This window comes from Gopherus flavomarginatus, chromosome 9 (assembly GCF_025201925.1).
Source record: "Gopherus flavomarginatus isolate rGopFla2 chromosome 9, rGopFla2.mat.asm, whole genome shotgun sequence".
Taxonomy (NCBI): Eukaryota; Metazoa; Chordata; order Testudines; family Testudinidae; genus Gopherus; species Gopherus flavomarginatus.
Window position 1 is genome coordinate 30,535,706 of NC_066625.1, and position 23,800 is coordinate 30,559,505.

General features: G+C 46.0%; 1 protein-coding gene across 1 annotated transcript in view; it reads right to left on the reverse strand.

The window, feature by feature from the left end:
• The window catches only part of LOC127058528 (syntaxin-binding protein 4-like), a 132,200-nt gene that overhangs the window by 10,159 nt on the left and 98,241 nt on the right, over positions 1-23,800 (reverse strand). Inside the window, exons 12-19 of the mRNA XM_050968654.1 lie at positions 21,878-21,975; positions 18,427-18,478; positions 16,332-16,367; positions 14,567-14,694; positions 13,660-13,752; positions 12,932-12,997; positions 8,545-8,733; positions 7,461-7,577 (exon numbers count right to left, since the gene is read on the reverse strand). Coding sequence (XP_050824611.1) covers positions 7,461-7,577; positions 8,545-8,733; positions 12,932-12,997; positions 13,660-13,752; positions 14,567-14,694; positions 16,332-16,367; positions 18,427-18,478; positions 21,878-21,975 — 779 coding nt within the window. The remainder of the gene's footprint in view (positions 1-7,460; positions 7,578-8,544; positions 8,734-12,931; positions 12,998-13,659; positions 13,753-14,566; positions 14,695-16,331; positions 16,368-18,426; positions 18,479-21,877; positions 21,976-23,800) is intronic.

Here is a 23,800-nt window from a genome sequence, read left to right on the forward strand (position 1 = left end):
AAAGTGTAATGCAACCTGAAATTCACTTGGAGATTCTCTGGGTGGAGACTGCCTGCTTTCTGCTACAGGAACAAACAGTCTGGGGGACTTCCTGATGGGTCTTGTCCTCTGCAGGTAGAAGGCTAAGGCCCGTCAGATGTCTTTAGAGTGGAGTCATCATTCTTCTGTAGATGCGTGTGGCTTCAGAAAAAATAAGATAAGGCTCTGTCTACACTAGCACTCTTGTCAATAAAACTTTTGTCAGTCAGGGGTGTGAAAAAACACCCCTCGACAAACATAAGTTTCACTGACAAAAGCGCCAGTGTGGACAGTGCTATGTTGATGGGAGATGCTCTCCTGCCAGCATAACTACTGCCACTTAATTGAGGGTGGTTTAATTATGCCAGCAGGAGAGCAGACATGGAGCGGCTACATGGGAGACCTTACAGCAGCGCAGATGCAGTGGTACAGATGTGCCGCTGTAAGGTCTGCAGTGTAGAGAAAGCCTAAGTAACTGGACTGATGTGAAAGTGGGAGATTACCTTTGACAAGAATTTGGGATGCAGGTGCAGGGAGACTCTATCTTCATGGAAAATTGGGAAAGTGGGTCTGCTGTCATAGCTCTGAGTTCACCGACTCTTCTCGCAGAAGTGATAGCACGAAGGAAGGCAGCTTTCACGGAGAGGGGCATAGAGCAGGGATGGGCAAACTTTTCGGCCTAAGGGCCACATCTGGGTATGGAAATTGTATGGCAGGCCATGAATGCTAACGAAATTGGAGTTGAGGTGCGGGAGGGGGTGAGGGCTCTGGCTGGGGGTGCAGGCTCTGGAGTGCGGCTGGGGATGAGTGGTTTGGGGTGCAGGAGGGTGCTCCGGGCTGGGACTGAGGGGTTCAGAGGGGGATCAGGGCTGGGGCAGGGGGCTGGGGTGTGGGAAGAGGTCATGGGTGCGGGCTCCGGGTGGCACTTACCTCAAGTAGCTCCCGGAAGCAGTGACATGTCCCTCCTCTGGCAGAAGTGCGGCCAGGAAGCTCTGGGCGCTGCTTGTCCACAGGCACCACCTCTGCAGCTCCTAGAAGCACTGTCATCCCCACTCCAGCTCCTATGTGGAGATGCGGCCAGGCAGCTCTGAGCAATGCCCCATCCACAGGTGCTGCTCCTGCAGCTCCCATTGGCCATGGTGGGGGCAGCGTGCGGAGCCCCTTGGCTTCCCCTACGTGTAGGAGCTGGAGGAGGGACATACCACTGCTTACAGGAACTGCGCAGAGCCATGGTATGCGTGGAGCGGGGCAAGCCCCCGACTACGCTCACCAAAAGGACCTCAAGAGCCGGATTAAAACATCAGACGGGCCAGATGCAGCCCACAGGCCGCAGTTTGCCCACTCTTGACATAGAGCATGATGCCAATGCTTCAAAGGATGCTTTCGTTAGTACGGATAGAACTAGGTTCAGGTCCCACTGGGGAGCAATGGGTTGGATGGGTGGGAAGGTTCTGATGAGGCCCTTCCAAAACCTTCATGCTAGCAGGTATGTAAAGACAGAGTGCCCTTCCTTGGGGGCCGGGGGGGAATGTACTAAATCGCCACTAGGTGGACTTTCAGAGTTGAGGGTGAGACACAGTGCCTTCAAAGACAGGAGATAGTCCAGAAGGAGGGGGATCCTGATTCTGGTGAAATTCCCTTTTGTTGGGCCCAGGAGGCAAAGTGTTTCCACTTGGCCCAGTAACAGTATCTAGTGGATTCTTTCCTGCTGCTGGAAAGCATGTCTTACATGGCTGAGGAACAAGTCCGTTCTAGAGCAGATGCCCATCCAAATACCATGCTATGAGATGGAGGACCTGTGAACTGGGGTGTCTGATCTCACCGTTGTACTGTGTCAGCAGACTGGATAAGGTGGGGATAGGAATTGGTGGACGGGTTGACATACGAAGGAGGCTGGGAAACCAGAACTGTCTGGGCCAGTAGAGGGCGATCAGAATGACAGCTGCACTGTCTCGCCTGATCTTGTGGAGTACTCAAGGTAAGAGTGGTAGAGGAGGGAAGGCATACTGTAGTTGATTTGGTCTGACCAGGGGAGTATGAAAGCATCACCCTGAGAGTGGTGGCTGAGACATCCCCTGAAGCAGTACTTGTTGCATTTGCTATTTATGTGGGAGGTGAAAAGGTCTCTGGTTAGCATCCCCCATCAGCTGCAGATGTTGTGAACTACTGAGCCACGGAGTTCCCACTTGTGGTCAATTGCAAAATGCCTGCTGAGAAAGTTAGCAATCACTTTCGGTGTCCCTAGGAGACAGGCTGCGGAAAAGAGGATTTGGTGGGTGATGCACCAATTCCAGAGATGGACTGCTTCTGCACATAAAGGGGTTGATCTGATGCCCCCTTTTGTTGATGGAGAAAACAGTGATGGTGTTGTCTGACATGCTAAGAACCTGACAGGAATGGATGAATGGGAGAAAGGCTTAATATGCTTTCCTTACAGCTCAGAGTTCCAGGATGTTGATGTGCATCTTGGATTCCCAAGGAGTCCACGTTCCCCATGTCACGTGATCATCCACATGTGCTCCCCAGCCTATGAGGGATATATCAGTGATGATCGTCTTATCTGGGGAGGGAGGGAACCCCTACGCAGACATGATGTGGATCTGTCCACCCCTGGAAAGGTGAGAGTACCCTGTGGGGAACTGTCAGCATGAGGTCCATGGCATGACAGTTGAGAGAGTAAACTGGAGGCAGCAAAGATGGAGTCAAGTGAAGGTGGTGACATGTGCGCATGCACAAGCCATGTGGCCAAAGAGTGACAGGCAAGTCCTGGCTGGCACATACGGATGGTTGACAATGAGAGTTCTGAGATCTCACAGTGTCTGGAACCTGTCCTTTGGTAGCTAGGCCTGTGCTGTTACTGAGCTGATGGTGGCCCCTATAAAGTCCAGGTATTGTATGGGGCCAAAGGTCGATTTTGACATTGATACTGACCCGAGGGACGAAAGAAGACCAAGCAACGATGAAGTTGAAACTTGGGCTTTGTGCCTGGACTATGTGGCTGAGAGCCAGTCATTGAGATATGGAAATACCAAGACTCAATAACATCTGACATAGGCTGTTATGACAGAGAAAACCTTGGTGAAGACTTCAGGAATGGTAGGGGTTATTCTAAAGGGGAGCAGCCTGTATTGGAAATGGTGGTTGCCAACTGTCAATCTCAGGAAGCACCCATGGGCTGGATGGATATTGATGTTAAAATAAGCATCTTGCATATCGAGAGTCATATAACGCAAGCCTCTTTCTACGGATGAGATGATCGCTGCCAGCATGACCATTTGAAACCGGCTTGCGAATGAAGCGGTTGAGATATTGGAGTTCCAGGATTGGTCTCCATCCGCCTTTCTTCTTGAGTATCAGGAAGTAAGTTGACTAGAACCCTGTCCCTTAATATTCTGGGGGAATGCATTCTACCGCTCCCCACTGTAGTAAGGGCTTCACCTCTTGGGTGAAGATGCTGTCTCATAGACTCATAGGTCAGAAGGGACCAATATGATCATCTAGTCTGACCTCCTGCACAAGGCAGGCCACAGAACCCTACCCATCCACTTTTATAACAACCCCTAACCCAGGACTGAGTTATTGAAATCCTCAAAATTGGTTTGAAGACCTCAAGCTGCAGAGAATCCACCAGCAAGTGACCCATGCCCCACGCTGCAGGGGAAGGTGAAAAACCTCCAGGGCCCCTGCCAATCTGCCCTGGAGGAAAATTCCTTCCCGACCCCAAATATGGCGATCAGCTAAACCCTGAGCATGTGGGCAAGACTCACCAGCCAGCACCCAAGAAGGAATTCTCTGCAGTAACTCAGTTCCCATCCCATCCAACATCTCCCCGCAGACCACTGAGCAGATTTATCTGGTGATAATCCAAGATCAATTGCCCAAATTAAACTATCCTATCATAACATCCCCTCCATATACTTATCCAGCTTAGTCTTAAAGCCAGAAAAGTCTTTTGCCCCCACTACTTCCCTCGGAAGGCTGTTCCAAAACTTCACTCCCCTAATGGTTAGAAACCTTCGTCTAATTTCAAGTCTAAACTTCCTTATATCCAGTTTGTACCCATTCGTCCTTGTGCCTACATTAGTACTAAACTTAAATAATTCCTCTCCCTCCCTAACGTTAACCCCCCTGATATATTTATATAGAGCAAGCATATCCCCCCGCAGCCTTCTTTTGGCCAGGCTAAACAAGCCAAGCTCTTTGAGTCTGCTTTCATAAGGCAGGTTTTCCATTCCTCGGATCATCCTAGTAGCCCGTCTCTGGACCTGTTCCAGTTTGAATTCATCCTTCTTGAACATGGGACACCAGAACTGCACACAATATTCCAGATGGGGTCTCACCAGCGCCTTATATAACAGTACTAACACCTCCTTATCCTTGCTGGAAATACCTCGCCTGATGCATCCTAAAATCGCATTTGCTTTTTTAACAGCCGTATCGCATTGGCGGCTCATAGTCATCCTGCTATCAACCAATACCCCAAGGTCTTTCTCCTCCTCTGTCGCTTCCAACTGATGCGTCCCCAATGTATATCTAAAATTCTTATTATTAATCCCTAAGTGCATGACCTTGCACTTTTCACTATTGTATTTCATCCTATTACTATTACTCCAGTTTACAAGGTGGTCCAGATCTTCCTGAATAGTATCCCTGTCCTTCTCCGTGTTAGCAATACCCCCCAGCTTTGTGTCATCCGCAAACTTTATTAGCACATTCCCGCTCTTTGTGCCAAGGTCAGTAATAAAAAGGTTAAATAAGATCGGTCCCAAAACCGATCCCTGAGGGACTCCACTAGTGACCTCCTTCCAGCCTGACAGTTCACCCTTCAATACGACCCGCTTTGGGGCAGGCGAGTAAATGCCCGGCGAGCGAAGGGTGGTTCTGGAGTCCTTGGGGGTATGTATGGAATCATCCATCTTTTGATTAAGAAGATGGGATTCATTGAAGAGGAGGCCTGCAACAGTGTTTTGCACCTCTGAAGGGAAACCGGAAGAGTGGAACCAAGATTCCTGATGCACAACTTTGTTCGTAGCCAGTGCGCTGGAAGAAGTATCTGCCGCATCCACCACCAATTGGAGCTCTGTTCTGCCCACCAGCTTCCCTTTCTAAATCTCCTGGAAACAGGTCCGATCCAGTTGTGCAAGTCCATCAGCAAATTCCTCCAGTTTGCTGTAATTCAGGAAGTTGTATTTGGCTAGTTACGCCTGATAGTTCAAAATCCTGAATTGGAGACTGGCTGAGGAAAAGATCCCCAAAAGATCCAAACACTTGCCTTCCTTGTTGGATGGTGTGGAGCACGGGTGTTGTTGTCTGGCTCATTCAGTCATTGCTTGGACCACCAGGAAAATTGGGGAGGGTGGGGGAGGATGGTTGGATGTGAGAAAAGAAACTCAGACCCCTTAGCCAGAACATAGACTTTTTCTGCCCCTTTCGGGGTAAGCGGGCACATGGCTGGTGTGTTCCATACTGTCCTGGCCAGTTCAAGAATGGCATCATTAATAGGCAATGTGACTCTAGTTGGTGCTGGGTATCCTGGATTTCCTCTAGGGGAATGTGGAGTTACCCCATGACTCTGCACTGTAGCTCTTGGAACTGCCTAAAGTCGTGTGGAGGCGAAGGGGATGCTGTAATCCTTGCCTCCTCAGGGGAAGAGGAAGGGAATCTCGCCAGGCTCAGGGGTTCCTCCTCCAGCAACAGATCCAAGTGCCTGCTAGAAGGGTCACTCAATGGGGAGACAGATGAAAGCGCCATTGTGGATTGGGAAGGTTCTGAGGGGGGGTATTAGGACCAGGGTCCCAATAAGGCCAGAAGACTGGATCCAGAGGGTATTGAGGTGGTCCCCTTGGCATGGGGAACCAGTGGCTCCATGGTGGTTGGAATAGAGGGTGTTGCCAAGATCGGGATAGCCTTCCTGAGTACATGTACAGTTGGTACAACATCGAGGGTCCCTCTCCGGCATACAACTTATAAGAGGATGAGAAGGTGGGTTCCAATTCCATTGGCGATACCGTCAGAGCCGGTGAAAGTATGTAGACCGTCGGAGCAGGAGGCGAGGGGTCTCACAGTGGTGGTATATCATGAGTGGGGAAAACAGTCTCTCTAAAAGTATTGGGTCCCAACAAGCATGGTGAACCCAGTTCCATTATGGCGAAGACATCCTGGGCTCAAACACTGTTCTCAATCTCCCTGGTGTTAGAGGTATCCTTTCTTTATTCAGAACTGGTTGTCGTGCTGCAGATTTCCCCAGAGCGGGCAGATCCTGCATCTTTGGGAGCACCGATGTTGACAGTCCCTGTGGTCTAGTGCTCAGGACTGCTGGATCACCTGCTTGTGGGACTTTTTGTTGTGTGGTTTACAGCGTACTTTCTCCCTGGTTCAAACTCATGGAAGGACTATCCACTTTCTTCATTTTTGTGGAAGACTTATTCCAATGCTTACAGATATGGCTTCTTTACCTCCCAACTGGGCCCCAGCATGGGTTCTATGGTGGTGGTACCACTGGTGCCAGATTTGGGTTTGGCAGCAGGAGGCACACTCCTGGCGGTTTCAGGCCAATAATATGGGGGGGGCGGTCCCCTGGCCTAGATCCAAGAGAGGCCTCATGACAACTTCCATGAGGTATTTCCAGAGGCGGGAGCCAGCCTTCTTGGGTACGGCTGGGGAAGGACTGGCAGATAGTACACCTGGATGCAGTGTGAGCTTCCCCCAAACATTAGAGGCAGTGTTGGTGTTTGTCACTAACGAAAAGGGAACGTTGGCAGGAGGCACAGAGTTTGAAGCCCCGTGTTCTGCACGTAGTCTGGTACCTGCTCATTGGTACAGTGGATAGGAAGGAGGGGGTAGAGAAACAAACCCCTGATTGATCTACGTTGCTCACTAAAACGATGTTAAAACAGCTAAAAAGTTCTATAAAACTCTAAAATTCTAAAATCTATTTACAATGTATATAAAGGTGCATAAGAGATGAAGGCACAGAATTTTTAGCAGTGGTGAGAACAAACTGGAGATGTGGTCCCCACCCTTTATCACCTTGGATGAAACCACAAGGCGAGCCTGGGCACATGCCCAGACCAACAGACGCTACCTTCACATTCTCCAACTCGGGACACATGGTGCACATGCTAAACCCTCAGTGGAATACAACAGGGACCATCAGAAATCTGGGCCTAGTCTCTGGGTTTCTTGAGGGTTGCATACGAGTAAAAGAGGGCAGATTTTAGTCCCTTAGGTATACTGAGCTCCCACACATGTAAGTTCTAGAGAGGTTTGTACTGAGTAGGTTCTCCTGACACTAACAGAGGGCATCTTTCCAGGATCCAATGGAAGAATAAAGGATCTAACATCTAGAACAGGAAGTGGTTTTGACTGCCATGGTAACAGAAGGCAGAGTAAACCAGCTAAGTACGGCTCCCATAGACAGTGGCCACATTTCAATACTTCACCTGCACAAACAGGAGCAGCTTCCTGTTGCAGATTTCCAAGTGCTTCCGCATGACTTCAGATTTCCGCAACTGGCCATCTGCCAGGGACAGCCGTCTTTTCAGCTCCAGAATGTCTCCCTGAGGTGGAAAGGAGGAGGTGGGAAGAGAAGGGAGTTAGCATCAACCCACTTTAGGCACTTGGAGGCACCAACTTAACAACAGGCTTGAAAACAGAAGCACACGGACGGCAGCTAGGTCCTCAGTGACGACAGAACTTCCCACAGAGTGGCAGTGGGGCTACATTCATTCCAGCACTGTTCTCAGGGCTGCTTGGAAAAAGACAGGGGCATGAACACGCTATAGGCTCCCACAGCTGCGACAAACAGGACCAATTACAGGACAGAAAGGGAAGATGCCCCTTTAAATTCCATTGGATTATGAGAGAGACTTTCTGCAGGGGCAGAGCAAGTAGAAATAATGTACTTAATTAAAATACAAGGACTGCCCTTCCTAAGTAGGAGCAGCTGGCAAAGACACATCTCACGTCTACTGGCCTGCACCTTAATTTGCCTTAGTGTGGTCTCAGTCTGAGACCTGGCTCCCATGTGGCTCTCTCCGTTACTCATGATAGTTATGATCAGCTGGGTAGTAGTCCCTACATTGAACCACCTGGGGGCTGGGCACTCTTAATGGAAGGCCCCCATTCTGGAATCTGCTCCCCACGCTAGCCCACTAACACTGTCATTGACCTTCAGGCCTGGTACAAGACCCATCTGTCTTCTGAGGTTTTTGCCTGAGTTTGGAGCTTGGGGATGGAGGGTGGGGTGAGATTCTCAGCTAGTGCACATGCAGTGTCAGTGGAGCAATGATTAGCAGAGGAGCTAACCTGGGTGTTAAGTGTTGTGGAGGATGCCTTTTCTTTTGATCTGGTCACTGGAGATCATATTAAATATCAACATGAGCTCTGGGACTCTACCAGCCTCCGTTTTACAAATTACAATAAATCTATCAATTACATTTTGCTTCAAAAGTAAGAGCCAGAGGCTTTTCCAACTGGTCCACTGAGTCCCCAGCCATCCCCTCCTGGGCCATGGGGGTACATTACCTCTGCTTCGGAGACATGCTTTGTTTTCTTCCCTACCAGCTGAGTTTTCAGCTCAGTAATTTCAGCCTCTAGCAGGTGGATCACTTCCTCATAGTCCTGCTCTGCACTGTGGGCTTGCTGCTGCACCACCTCCGCCACCTGCAGCTTGCTGTGCAGGGTCCGGTTCTCAGACAGAAAGTCCAGCGCCTTCTGGAATCGGCAGGGAGTTTGTTAACACAGCTTCCCCACCAGCCACCGATATATCAACCCATCAGTGTTCCTGGAGTTGCTCATAGTAAAGCTGCTGCTGTTCCTACCATGGTACCATCTTAATCTATTATGAATATTTTTCCTTTGCAACTTCCATGTCATTGTGGCAAAGGGCTGGAACCCACACATGTATGAACCTCCCAGGGTATGTCTATACTGCAATAAAGGAGTTGCAGCATGGCTGCGGCTGGCCCAGGTCACCCAGATCCATCTCTGGGGCTTGGACTGCAGGGCTAAAAATTGCCATGTAGATATTGAGTCAATGAAGTCCAGGACCTCCATGGTAGCATTCTCTGAAATGCTTCCAGTTCCATATGCAAGGCCAGTTAGACAGGCAGAACTGCAGGGTCCCAATGCGTGGATGAGATGATGATGTAGGGAGGAGGGGGTTAGATTTATTAGGAACTAGGGAAACTTTTGGGAAGGGGGAGTCTATACAGGAAGGATGGGCTCCACCTAAACCAAAATGGAACCAGATTGCTGGCACTTGAAATTAAAAAGGTCATAGAGCAGTTTTTAAACTAAGGGCTGGGGGAAAGCTGATAGGTGCGAAGGAGTATGTGGTTCAGACAGAGACATCCCTTAGGGAGAATCTATTAATGGAGATTCTCTATATCCTAGTAAGGAGGAGAGGATGGAAAATGATAATATACGGGTAGGATCTGATGAGAAGCTGTCAAATGAAAAAGAGTCCCATTCAATTACATCATGTAATGGGAAATAGCTAAAAAGTGACAAGTTTTTAAAGTTCTTATATACCAATGCTAGAAGTCTAAATAATAAGATAGGTGAACTAGAATGCCTCGTATTGAATGAGGATATTGACATAATAGACATCACAGAAACTTGATGGAATGAGGACAATCAATGGGACACAGTAATATGAGGGTACAAAATATATCAGAAGGACAGAACAAGTCGTGCTGGTGGGGGAGTGGCACTATGTGTGAAAGAAAGCGTAGAATCAAATGAAGTAAAAGTCTTAAATGAACCAAATGGTACCACAGAATCTCTATGGATAGTAATTCCATGCTCTAATAATAAGAATACAGCAGTAGGGATATATTACTGACCACCTGACCAGGATAGTGATAGTGACTGTGAAATGCTCAGGGAGATTAGAGAGGCTATAAAAATAAAAACTTCAATAATAATGGGGGATTTCAACTATCCCTCTATTGACTGGGTACGTGTCACCTTAGGATGGGATGCAAGTTAAAGTTTCTTGACACCTTAAATGACTGCTTCTTGGGGCAGATAGTCCTGGAACCCACAAGAGGAGAGGGAATTTTTGATTTAGTCCTAAGTGGAGCACAGGAGCAAGTTCAAGAGGTGACTATAGCTGGACCACTTGGTAATAGTGACCATAATATAATTAAATTTAACATCCCTGTGGCGGGGAAAACACCTCAGCAGCCCAATACTATAGCATTTAATTTCAGAAAGGTGAACTACACAAAAATGAGGAAGTTAGTGAAACATAAATTAAAGGTACAGCGCCAAAAGTGAAATCCCTGCAAGATGCATGGAAACTTTTTAAAGACACCAAAATAGAGGTTCAACTTAAATGTATACCCCAAATTAAAAAATATAGTAAGAGAACAAAAAAAGTGACACTGTGGATAAACAATAAAGGAAAAGAAGCAGTGAGAGGCAAAAAAGCATCCCTGAAAAAGTGGAAGTTAAATCCTATTGAGGAAAATGGAAAGGAACATAAACTCTGGCAAATGAAGTGCACAAATATAATTAGAAAGACCAAAAAAGAATATGAAGAACAACTAGCTAAAGACTCAAAAAGTAATAGCGAAATTTTGTTTTAAGTACATCAGAAGCAGGAAGCCTGCAAAACATCTAGGGGGCCACTGGATGGTCGAGATGCTACAGGAGCACTCAAGGATGATAAGGCCACTGCGGAGAAACTAAATGAATTCTTTGCATCGGTCTTCATGGCTAAGGATGTGAGGGAAATTCCCAAACCTGAGCCATTCTTTTTAAGTAACAAATCTGAGGAACTGACCCAGACTGAGGTGTCATTAGAGGAGGTTTTGGAACAAACTGATAAACTAAACAGTAATAGGTCACCAGGACCAGATGGATTCACTCCAGAGTTCTGAAGACACTCAAATGTGAAATTGCAGAACTACTAACTGGTTTGTAACCTATCATTTAAATCAGTTTCTGTACCAAATGTCTGGAGGATAGCTACTGTGATACCAATTTTTAAAAGGGGCTCCAGAGGTGATCTCAGCAATTATAGGCTGTTAAGCCTGACTTAAATACCGGGGAAACTGGTTGAAACTATAGTAAAGAAAAAAATTGTCAGACACATAGATGACATCACTTGTAGGGGAAAAGTCAACATGGTTTTTGTAAAGGGAAATCATGCCTCACCAATCTACTAGAATTCTTTGAGGGGGTCAACAAGCATGTGGACAAGGGGGATCCAGTGGATATAGTGTACTTAGATTTTCAAAATCCTATTACAACGTCCCTCACTAAAGGCTCTTAAGCAAAGTAAGCTGTCATGGGATAAGCGGGAAGGTCCTCTCATGGACTGGTAACTGGTTAAAAGATAGGAAACAAAGGATAGGATTAAACGGTCAGTTTTCAGAATGGAGAGAGGTAAATAGTGGTGTCCTCCAGGGGTCTGTATTGGGACTAATCCTATTCAACATATTCACAAATGATCTGGAAAAAGGGATAAACAGTGAGGTGGCAAAATTTGCAGATGATACAAAACTACTCAAGATAGTTAAGTCACAAGTAGACTGTGAAGAGCTACAAAAGGATCTCTCAAAACTGGGTAACTGGGCAACAAAATGACAAGTGAAATTCTATGTTGATAAATGCAAAGTAATGCACATTGGAAAACATAATCCCAACTATACATATACAATTATGGGATCTAAATTAGCTGTTACCACTCAAGACAGAGATCTTGGAGTCACTGTAGATAGTTCTCTGAAAACATCCACTCAATGTGCAGCATCAGTCAAAAAAAGCGAATAGAATGTTGGGAATCATTAAGAAAGGGATAGATAATAAGACAGAAAATATCATATTGTCTCTACATAAATCCATGGTACGCCCACATCTTGAATACTGCATGCAGATGTGGTCACTCCATCTCAAAAAAAGATATATTGGAATTGGAAAAGGTTCAGAAAAGGACAAAAAAAAGATTAGGGGTATGGAACGGCTGCCATATGAGGACAGATTAATAAAACTGGGACTTTTCAGCTTGGAAAAGAGACAACTAAGGGGGGATATGACACAGGTCTATAAAATCATGACCAGTGTGAAGAAAGTAAATAAAAAAGTGTCATTTACTCCTTCTCGTAACACAAATAACTAGGGATCATCAAATGAAATTCATAGGTAGCAGGTTTAAAACAAACAAAAGGAAGTATTTTTTCATACAATGCACAGTCAACTTGTAGAACTCATTGCCAGAGGATGTTGTGAAGGCCAAGGCTATAACAGGGTTCAAAAAAGAACTAGATAAGTTCATGGAAGATAGGTCCATCAGTGGCTATTAGCCAGGATGGGCAGGAATGGTGTTCCTAGCCTCTGTTTGCCAGAAGCTGGGAATGGGTGACAGGGGTGGATCACTTGATGATTATCTGTTCCGTTCATTCCCTCTGGGGCACCTGGCATTGGCCACTGTCGGAAGACAGGATACTGCACTAGATGTACCTTTGGTCTGACCCCGTGTGGCCGTTCTTATGTACGTTTAGATTTGGGCAGGAACCTGGCTCTGAAACCCCGCAAGGGGGATGGGTCTCAGAGCCCAGGCTCCAACCCAAATGTCTACACTGTGAATTTTCAGGCCTCCAGCCCGAGCCTCAAGAGCCTGTCAATTGACCCAGACTCTGAGACTCGGTGTCGTGGGTTCTTTATTGCAGCGTAGACGTATCCCAGAGAACATTAAAACAGAGCCTGCCTTTTGCACTTTGGCTAAGGTAATGGAAACAACAGGTGCAGGACACTTGAGGGTGTGATTTTGCCCCTACCCCTACCCCCGGCCATCCTGCCTGTAGAAGAGCACATCTGGGCCTGATTTCTGTGGGTGCAATTGCGTCCATGGAGCCCGGCTAGTGCCGCCACTGGACAATTCACAAGTAACCTCTAAACTAACCTGGTTCAGTCTCTGAAGTTCATATTCCATTGACTTCTTGCTGCTTTCCACCTCCTTCAGAAGAGACTAGGAGGAAGATTTTCACTTGGTCAGGCATCATGTTTGATAGCATATTCACTCAGATGAAAAGGCAACAATGGAACACTGATCACCTGGCTATCTCCTGAATAACGCAGGAAATAGGTCGCAACTATGGACTTGCAGCTCTCCTTTACAACAGCCATATTTTTAGATGCACTCTTACTCTGCAATTGCCTTTCATTGGCTACAGCTTGTATGTATCTGAAAAATGCACCTTGTCACCATCATGCTTTTAACAGTTGAGCTGCCAATATTAGGTTAGATCGGGAGGGTGGGGGGTGTATTTAGGTTTAATATGAGATGTGAATTACTTGTGTTATGTTTTGGATATTTTAAAAATGTTTATTTTCTTTTAGGGTTTTCCATTAAAAAAAGAGTGACCGTACCCTTTCGGCACATTAAACATTTTTTTAAGGAAAAAAATACCAAAGAAAGAACAAAAATGAAGTCTCGATGAGAGGAAGCACAGTACACGTGTCTCCTCTATAACAACACGCATTGAACTAAACGCAAAATGGTGGTTGCCTCCAACAAATGCCTAGGAACGTAAAGGCGTGATACACACAGAAGACCTGCCTAATTGTCACACTGTTACATCCACTATATTTGAATCGTTATGGAAAAACATGCTGAAAGATAAGCCTTACCTTCAGCCTCTGGACTTCCTGCCGCAGATCTGTCATTTCCAGTTGAAGCTGTTCCAGTTCCTCACCGTTGGTACAGCTGACGGAATCAAAAGACTGGAACACATTGGTGCACACAGTGAGTGAGTTTGGCCTATCTTTCACCATGAGCATGGGGTTACAACGCATGAATACTTTTGACATACCCCAACCAATCATTATTCAAAATAATTTTCAAAGACAGTTTGTGTTTTTACAAAACGACACAAGTGTCACAATAAATAATCTAATTGTGGTTTTGTATTCCATAGGAATTCAGGCTGCACGCCATGAGACAGCTGGAACAATGGTAATTCTCACTGCGTTACTGAAGTGACAATAGCTGGAATGGATTCACCATGGCTAATTTTCCTTCTGTATCACTATCAAAGTGACATAAGATGGCCCCTTTAGGCAATGAAATATCTTGAATGGCTTTACTATGGTAATTTTTTTTCTTTTGTATGGCTAGAAAATTGACATCAGCAGCTTTCTTCAAACCATTACATAGGTTTTTTTTTATTCATTAAGCATAGGAAGTCAGGTCTTTTATGGGATTTCCTTTAAGCTTTATGATTAAGGGATGAAATTCTACCCTCTCTTTTCTATAACTAAAGCATAAGTGAAAGCTAGCCCATTTGTCTTTGCCTTCTCTGCCCTTTGGAGAAAGATAGCACTGTCGCGTTTTCTTCTATAGTTTACAGCTAACATCCAGACCAAGAATCCAGGACACAGCTACTTGGTCCCAAATCATCTTATGGTATATATCTTTCTCTTACATCAGCTCACAGAAAGACCCAGAAGGTCTTTGATCTGAGAGGAGCTTTGGAACCAAGGCAGGGTGCAGTAGGCTAGGAAGAGAAGCAAGAAACAGTATTTGGCTATGGCTGACCAGAGAGTGAAAAGCAGATGTATCCAACAAACTGGCCACTTCATGCTGAGTGAAGAGCACAGAACTGGCATCAAGGCCAGCCTCCTCCAGCTCATCTTGCAGCAGATCCCTGAGTGCTTGAAGAAAATCTATGAGGGAAAAAGAGAGTGAGTAGTCACAGTTTGAGGAGAGAGTGCCTGGAATTGAGTTTACACAGCCAACTTTCACAGAAGCCACAGATTATCCAGAAGAAGGTAACACATTTCATGTCCATCACTACAAACATTATAGCAAACCCAACCACAGCCAGCAGAGAGAAGGTTCTCTATCCCATCCCAAATCTCTGTATGTTGAATACATGGTCCGTATGCAGTATGCTTTTGCTAGCCATGGTTTAGAGACCTCTATCCAATTTTCTAGAAAGCATTGCTTAGGATTAAAAAAAAAACACAACCACCACCTAGCATTTTCATCAGAGGGTATGTCTACATCTACAATTTTGCAGCGCTGGTTGTTACAGCTGTATTAGTACAGCTGTATAGGGCCAGCGCTGCAGAGTGGCCACACTTACAGCAACCAGCGCTGCAAGTGGTGTTAGATGTGGCCACACTGCAGCGCTGTTGGGCGGCTTCAAGGGGGGCTCGGGGAACGCGAGAGCAAACCGGGGAAGGAGACCAGCTTCCCCGCGGTTTGCTCTCGCGTTCCCCGAACCCCCCTGCAAACCGCAGGGAAGGAGACCTGCTTGCACGGGGGTTCGGGGAACGCGAGAGCAAACCAGGGAAGGAGACCAGCTTCCCCGCGGTTTGCTCTCGCATTCCCCGAACCCCCCTGCAAACCGCAGGGAAGGAGACCTGCTTGCACGGGGGTTCGGGGAACGAGAGAGCAAACCGCAGGGAAGGAGACCTGCTTGCACGGGGGTTCGGGGAACGCGAGAGCAAACCGGGGAAGGAGACCAGCTTCCCCGCGGTTTGCTCTCGCGTTCCCCGAACCCCCCTGCAAACCGCAGGGAAGGAGACCTGCTTGCACGGGGGTTCGGGGAACGCGAGAGCAAACCGGGGAAGGAGACCTGCTTGATTACCAGAGAGGCTTCCTCAGGTATGCTGGGATACCTGCTTATTCCACGGAGGTCAAGAAAAGCGCTGGTAAGTGTCTACACTTGATTACCAGCGCTGGATCACCAGCGCTGGATCCTCTACACCCAAGACAAAACGGGAGTACGGCCAGCGCTGCAAACAGGGAGTTGCAGCGCTGGTGATGCCCTGCAGATGTGTACACCTCCTAAGTTGCAGCGCTGTAACCTCCTCACCAGTGCTGCAACTTTGTGATGTAGACAAGCCCAGAGAAACTACTTGGAAGCAATGCCGCACTTCAGTGAGGAGACAAAAGAGTTACATGACCAAACCTCATAAAGCAGGTTTGTCATTCTGTTTTTGCAGCTTCCCTTTGCCATTGCTGGTGAGCAGGCTGAAAGTTTGAGGAGAAGGGGCCTGTGCACTCCCTCTCTGTTACTCCCATTTTATATGTGGACCAGTCAGAGGCCTTTTTCTTGTGTGACCAGTTACTGAAGAAATAGCATCTGAACTAAAACCTGTCTGGGCACCAAACCATGGGGTTAGAAGGGACCGCAAGGGACATCTAGTCTAACTCCCTGCCAAGAAACAGGATTTGTCGTGTCTGTTTCTTTATTCTAGGTGGCATGTCTCATGTCCTAGAGCAGTCAATGGTGCTATACCAGGGATGAAATGTGCCTTCTGTCTCATATTGCACATAGCAGCACCCTGCTCACCTCCGTAGGCCACTGTTCCCTGCGAATCTGTGATCACTTCATATAGGGCATGGGACAGATCCTCAACTGATGTAAACTGTCATCGCTCCGGTGAAACCAATGGACAATTTCCACCAGCTGAGGCTGTGCTGCTGAGAGTTCACCTTCCTTTCAGGGCCCATTTATGCTCGCTCTCTCACTCCCCAGCATGAGTCTTCGGCATGGTTTGAGCGTGCAAACAATACAAGTCTCACTGCTTTTTTCTGCAGAAGGCATTTGTCATAATACTTTACACTTCCATAGCGCCTTCCAGTCAAAGAGCTAAGTTATTATTATTATTGTTTCTTTAATTTGTGTAGAAGACACAAACATTAATTAATCAAACCTCATTGCAGCAACACAAGACAAACAAATCCATGTTATTTCTATTTTATACATGACAGGACTGAGGGACACGGAGACTAAGTGACTAATGCACAGTCCCATTCTGCAGCAAGTCAGCGACAGAGCCTAAATTAGAAGCCATGTATTGTCCCCTTCTCTAACCACTAGACATATGGGAAATTCTGGATTTTCTCCAGCTTGGCCCAGAACCTTGGAGAATCCCTCTTGGGGGAAATAAAATGGCATTCAGAAACACAGCTTGTAAAGTGCAAGGCAAAGTGTGCTGTGCTCTTTATACATGAAGCAACTTTGTGTTAAAGCCAGAATAGGTAGAGACCAATGAGAAAATACAACTCTGAATTCTAACTGAGAAGCATTGTGCATTTCTAGCAGGAAAGGTTGTGCCCACCTGCTACAGTCCTGACTTTCCTGGAATTCCCAAACTGAAAAGGCAACTGCTTCGTACACCATGAGGTGGCAGCAAACTCTGGCGTCTATGCCTGGAAAAGGTATGTCTTGCCGAGCAAGTTGTATCAGCTCCAAAAGGAACAACAGAACCAGATACTCATGACAGCCACTGTACCTATACAAAAGCCTGGGTGAGGAGATAACTTTGGGGTGGGTGGTACATTTCTAGACTGTATCCATCACACTACAAGAAATACAGTACAGGTGAGCGGGGTATTTATATTTGATATAAAATGATTGAGAATAAGAAACCCCAGGGATGCTCTCAAGTTAATTAGGCCTCACCATTTAGTCACCAGTAAGTTCCAGTCTGCATCCTTTGAAGAGGATTGGAATGTTTTATCAAAACACTTTAACTGGGAAAACCCCACAACATCCTTTAGATCCTCAGCACTTCAAGCACAACTTGACACATTGTTATATTGGGCCTGATTCTTGTTTAAGGCTGGTCTACACTGGGAACTACATCTACATTCATACCCCTGAGAGACGTAGGTGTGCCTATCCAACCCCCGGTGCAGACAGCGCTACGACGATGGAAGAATTTTTCTGTAAATTTAACTACTGCTTTTTGAGGCGGGGGATTACCTACTCCAACAAGCAAACCCCTCCCGTCAGCGTAGGTAGTGTCTACACTGTAGGGGTACAGAAGCGCAGCTGCAGCTGTAGCAGTTTCAGTGTAGACGTCCCCTTACACTAAGGCCCACTTACATGGCTCTAGCAGTATGAAGGGGCCATGAAATGGGTGTAGGTTAGTGTAATGAGAATTTAGACCATTGTGGTAAAAAATGCTCAACTTCAATGACAGCAGGATTGGACTCATAGATAGCGGAAGGAGGTCCTTCTGAATCAAAAGCTCTCTATAGATGTATAACACTAGCGCCAACAATAACCTTACTATAGGAGGACATGGGAGATTTTAGGGGCTCTCTGGACAGAAAGCCAAGCCGGGAGAATTCAAATGCCTGTAGGTTCTAATCCATGTGATGCTGCCACACTGTGTCTTCCTTGTTTCAGGTCTGGCACCCTCTATATCTCAGAATTTTGGAGGAATGGTGCACATACTTCTTGACCGGAAACTGAACTCAGATATGGTGCAACAGTGTCATTTTTTCTCGAGTCCTGTTCAGATAGTTTGGTAGAAGCCTATTATCCCTCTATCTCATTAATCAGATTAGGAATTGAACCTAATTGCACTGGATGAACTCTGTGATCCTAATAATGTAATCAATGTTTTGAGCACTGTGTCTGTATCTCCCATTACCTGAACTATGACTCACGTTTCTATTAATAGCCCTGTACACCCAGGTCAGGCTCTGGATTAGAATAAAGGGGAATCAGCTGGAGCAGACTGAATCCAGCACTAGATGATGTAGGTGCAGATTAGGTCACCTGACCCAGTGCTATAGATTTATTCTATGCAAACAGGCAGGCACCAGATTCTGTCAAACTAGGTTCGTGGTATTTTAATCTCTCCTGAAAGCAAGTGACATACTAACCCCAATGCCTTTCACTGACACCTGACGTCATGAACCTGAATATAATGTTTGTGCAACAGAATTGGGAAAGATTCAAGCTGAGAAACCTAGATATATTCGTAGGTCCACATGTGTGTCCATGGGATCTCAGTGCATACCCATGGTACACCAAGGTACAGTCTGTGCATTGATTTGAGAATATACCACCAAATTTAAAATAAATAGCATATTGCCAGAGATTAACAGCCTAAAAAAACAAAAACATTTTTTCCACCAAATACTTCTAGATGGCTTATAGACTCATAGACTTTAGGGTCAGAAGGGACCAATATGATCATCTAGTCTGACCTCCTGCACAAAGCAGGCCACAGAACCCTACCCATCCACTTCTATAACAAACCCCTAACCTATGTCCGAGTTACTGAAGTCTTCAAATTGTGGTTTGAAGACCTCAAGCTGCAGAGAATCCACCTGCAAGTGACCCATGCCCTATGCTGCAGAGGAAGGTGAAAAACCTCCAGGGCCTCTGCCAATCTGCCCTGGAGGAAAATTCCTTCCTGACCCCAAATATGGCGATCAGCTAAACCCTGAGCATGTGGGCAAGACTCACCAGCCAGCACTCAGGAAAGAATTCTCTGCAGTAACTCAGATCCCATCCCATCCAACATCCCATCACAGACCAATGGGCATACTTATCTGCTGATAATCAAAGATCAATTGCCAAAATTAAGCTATCCCATCATACCATCCCTTCCGTAAACTTATCAAGCTTAGTCTTAAAGCCAGATATGTCTTTTGCCCCCTATACTCCCCTTTTAGGCTGTTCCAGAACTTCACTCCTCTAATGGTTAGAAACCTTCGTCTAATTTCAAGTCTAAACTTCCTAGTGTCCAGTTTATATCCATTGAGTAAAGACAGAAAATTACAAAACAAAGTAAATAAGGCAATGCCCAGGGTTGGACAAAGCCCTATTGCAATCATTCTCCAACTTTTCCATCATTCTTCAAGATCGAGATCCTCTTACTTGGCACTCCCAGTCCTGATCCTTCACCTGCCCTGCAGCTGTCAAGAGAGCTTGTGCACTGACAATCACCATGGTTATCACCATGGATTCACCATGTGCCCTCCAGAGCTAAAAACATGAGCCTCCTCAGCGTGAGCTACAGGAGTAAGTCCCTCGTGGAAACTGTAGTATGGTAGCCTGCATGGACCAGGCTGAGATGGACACTCATGCACCAAACAGCAGGGTGCTCTTGATTCCATGAACAAGCCATGTCAGAACAACGTGAAGATGAAAGTAAGCTCATGTTAATATGACTGGTGTAACAGCTGGGTTATGCTCCTCCCATTTGCACCTATGTGTTCCATTTCCCTGCGTTCCGGACTCCATATTTACCAGTGCAGCATCTCCCCTCATTCCCTGCAGCCCCCTGCAAACTACAGCAGAGGCTCTGGAAGTCTGTAAGAGCACAGACTTCTGTCGCTGAGTCAGTCAGCTGCTCACCCAGCACCTAGATGTGCTCACACTACCTGGCACAGCACCCACTCATGAGAATCTATTCAATCTGCTCCATGCACCACAACCTCCACTTCTAAACTCAGCATTCCCATAGGAGCCAAAGCACCTCACCCCATCTTCAAAAGGTACCTACTCACATCTGGTGATCCAGCAAACAGGGGAGACACCACCGCAGTAGGGACCACCAAGACAAAGGTCAGGAGGCTGTGGAGTTGCAAATAATGACCTTTCTCCTTGCTATACAAACATACAGCAAGAGAACTTACTAGCTTCTTGCATGCAATAACCTGATCAGCACCATTTTTAGGTAGTTATGCCTCATGGTCTCTTTAAAGTGTTTTACACTATTATCAAGGCCAGTTACTAGTGGGTTGGGGCTGGACACCACAGAATAATCTATCGCCTATTGGTATGTATGGATGCCACATTCACCCATAAAATAGAATACTCTATATTCACAAGTGCAATGAAGTCTGTATCAAACCATTACCACTGGGATTTGGAGCTCAGCCATTATTATTATTTGTAAGTATCACCTAGGATCCCTACTGCTGAACCAGGGCCCCACTCTGCCAGGTGCTGTACAAACAAAGGACAAAAATGGAGTACAGTTTTATCCAGTCATTTTTCTGGAAGGTAATTTAAATCCAGCAATATTATGGTAAAGACAACGGTCCCAGCTGAGATGTGGCATATCAGGATGACACTCCCACTAAGACAATACAAGACAACTGTCCTCCTCATTAGAGCCAGAAGAAAAAGGGAAAAAAACAGGTTTGCAAAAATAAATAAATAAATAAACTAATCAGAATATTTTTCCATTCTGGGTTCACACTTGACCAATTTTTCATTTGTAATGGTTTTTTGCAGGTTTTTTTGGGCCTGGTTTCCATTTTTTTTAAATGACAGGAAAACAAAACAGGATTTCAGCCATTTATGAAAGCAAGCAAGAGAAAACCAAATATGATAATTTTTTTTTCCATTTCTGATTTTGTTGAAAAACTGAAATATTTCTAAAAACACCCAAAAAGGGCTATTTTTGAATAATAAACTTTTTCTCTGAAAAATGTCAACCATCTCTAGCCTTCAGACCAGGACTGAGTCTGCCCTTGTATCCTGGTTTGCTGCCTATAAGATCTGAAGACAGAAAGTCTTCTTCCTTTTGCGGTTCTATTTTGTGTTTATGTTTTCCTCTGGCCTTCAGCATTTTTTGGCCCATTATCTCCAAAGGCACCTCACCTATTCCTGCAGAGAAGCAGCTGTCTCCAAGCAGGACAATGATGCTGTTCTATGGAATGCTGAATTGGACAGGGACCCACAAAATGATCTCTGAGGCAGAGACCCATGAGTAAAGACCTGTTTCACTGCCTAATCTTGTTTGACCTGGGACTGCCAGGGTATCTTAACATTAGACTTTCATAGCATGGACCAACCTTACTTCCCCTTCCATCTACCACCGCCTAACCCCACCTCCTCTCTCATTTGCCATCACCTGGTCCTTCTTCCCTTAACCATCCTCATATAAATTACAGCAATTTCCTTCATGGAAAAGCAATATGAGGGAAGTGCTTATGTAGTTTTAGCTTCTTTTCATATGATTCAGCAGCTGAAAAGAAGGAGGAGGAGACAGCACCATGTAATCAGATGCAGTCTGGGAGCCCCAATCATTTTATTGAACACAAAATCTCAATTTCAAGGCAGGAAGCCTTTCAACTTACCAATTCGAGTTTCCCATCCTTGAGTCGAATATGGGGATCCAGCGCTACTTTCGGTTTGCTGCCTGAAGCCACTCTCTGACTAGAGGGTGAAGCAGGTGCTAAATAACATTAAGCAATCATTAGTGGAAGAGCATGCGGGTGGGGGGGAAGAGAGATGTTGACAAGGAGCATCCCAAACTAAGATCAGGGTTTTGGCATTGCATGAAATATGTTGCAAGTACAGATGGGCTAAAATCAGAGGCCAGGATTTTCAGAGGATCGGTGCTCAGCACTCTCTGAAAACCAGGACACTTAAAAGTCTCCACGTGGGCATCACAAATGAAGGCAACTAAAATTACAAGCTGCTTCTGAAAATCTTGTCCAGAAGTTTATATATGAGGCCTGGGACTCTGAACTTTGGTGATTTGAATAAAATTCAACCTGGATTCCAACCACCCCAATTTATGCTTCGGTTTTACAAAACCAAAACCCAACTAGTGAGGTTTTATAAAAATCCACCGCTGGCCCCCTAGCCCAGAAGTTCTAACCCAGATTCAAAGTAACGTTTATGTAAGTGCTGGACTGAGTGTGGTCTCAGAGAAATGTTCCCAACTCCCATTAAGAAGAGAATTCACAGGTTAAAAACACCACAAGAAAACGTGTCACAGGATTTCTCCCTGCGATACTGTTCTGAAAAGCACTGGCTCCCTGCTCCCTTTCACTTACGCTGGGGCAGGCTGCATAGTATATGCAGGGTGTACGGTTAAGGTGAGGATGGAGAGTGCTTGTGTCCACAACAGAAACTGTATTGTAAGAAGGGAAACGTAGAGTGTCTCCGTCAGAGAAAATGACTGAGGCATTGGAAGAGAGACCCGGCCGCTGATAATCTGCTCTTCACTCCAGGGGGCATTTTCAAAAGTGCCCAAATGACTTAGGAGCACAAGTCCCATTGACTTCAGTGGGAACTGTGCTTAGGAAAATCCCACAATTCAGTTAATTCCTGCAGCCTGCAACAGGCCCCTCCAGAAGAAGACTGCAGAAACTGCTACGCATTTAAGGGGAGGCCCAGATGGACTCTAAAAATGGGTAATGCCACCACTGCTTTCAAGACCCTGCTAATGATGCTCTTTGAATCTGATAACAAAAGGGGCTTATAAAACCTGACCCTGTTCACATCAGAGTCAGTGACAAAATTCCCATGGACTTCAATGGTACAGGATTGTGTCCATAGAAGAGTGTCCAGGAGCCATTTTCTTTCATCGTTGCACTGCCTGGGAACTGGGGCACAGGTTAACAAAGAAATTGATACCCAGATCGCCTTAAAGACCTCCTGCTGTTTTAAATCAGTGGGGGGGGGATTTTCCAAAGCATAAGGGATTTAGGAGCACAAGTCCTCTTGAAAAAAAATCAGTGGGACAGATGCTCCTAACTCACTCAGGCATTTTTGAAAAAATGCCACTCACTGTGACTCTCAGGTGAAGAGAAGATTTTATGGAAACACAGGAGAAAAGCAGCAGAGGTGCTGTCACAAGCGTAAACCTCCTAATCCTGATATTTATCTATCCCGCTAATGCCAGCAGCTGGGAATCAGGGCCTGAAATAATAAACAGGTTCACTGGATTGGTCACCCAGCCCCATGCTGTGTAGGTTCAAGGGCAGATCACTCCCCTTCAACTCCTTGCTAATCGGGATTAGCTCCATGAGGCTTTGCTCATAAACTCTCAACACAGACATCCCAGGCAATCCTGAAGGCCGCCAGGCACCAGTGATCAGTCAACAAGCCCCAGTGACTTGTTCAGATTTCAGACTAAGCTCCTGTCCCCCAAAATGATTTGTTTATTCTAATGTATAATGGGGCCTATTCAGAACTCTGTGCCCTTCGCTGCACTCATAACACCCGCTATAAAAAGCGGACATCGGTAATGGACTGCCTGAGATGATTCT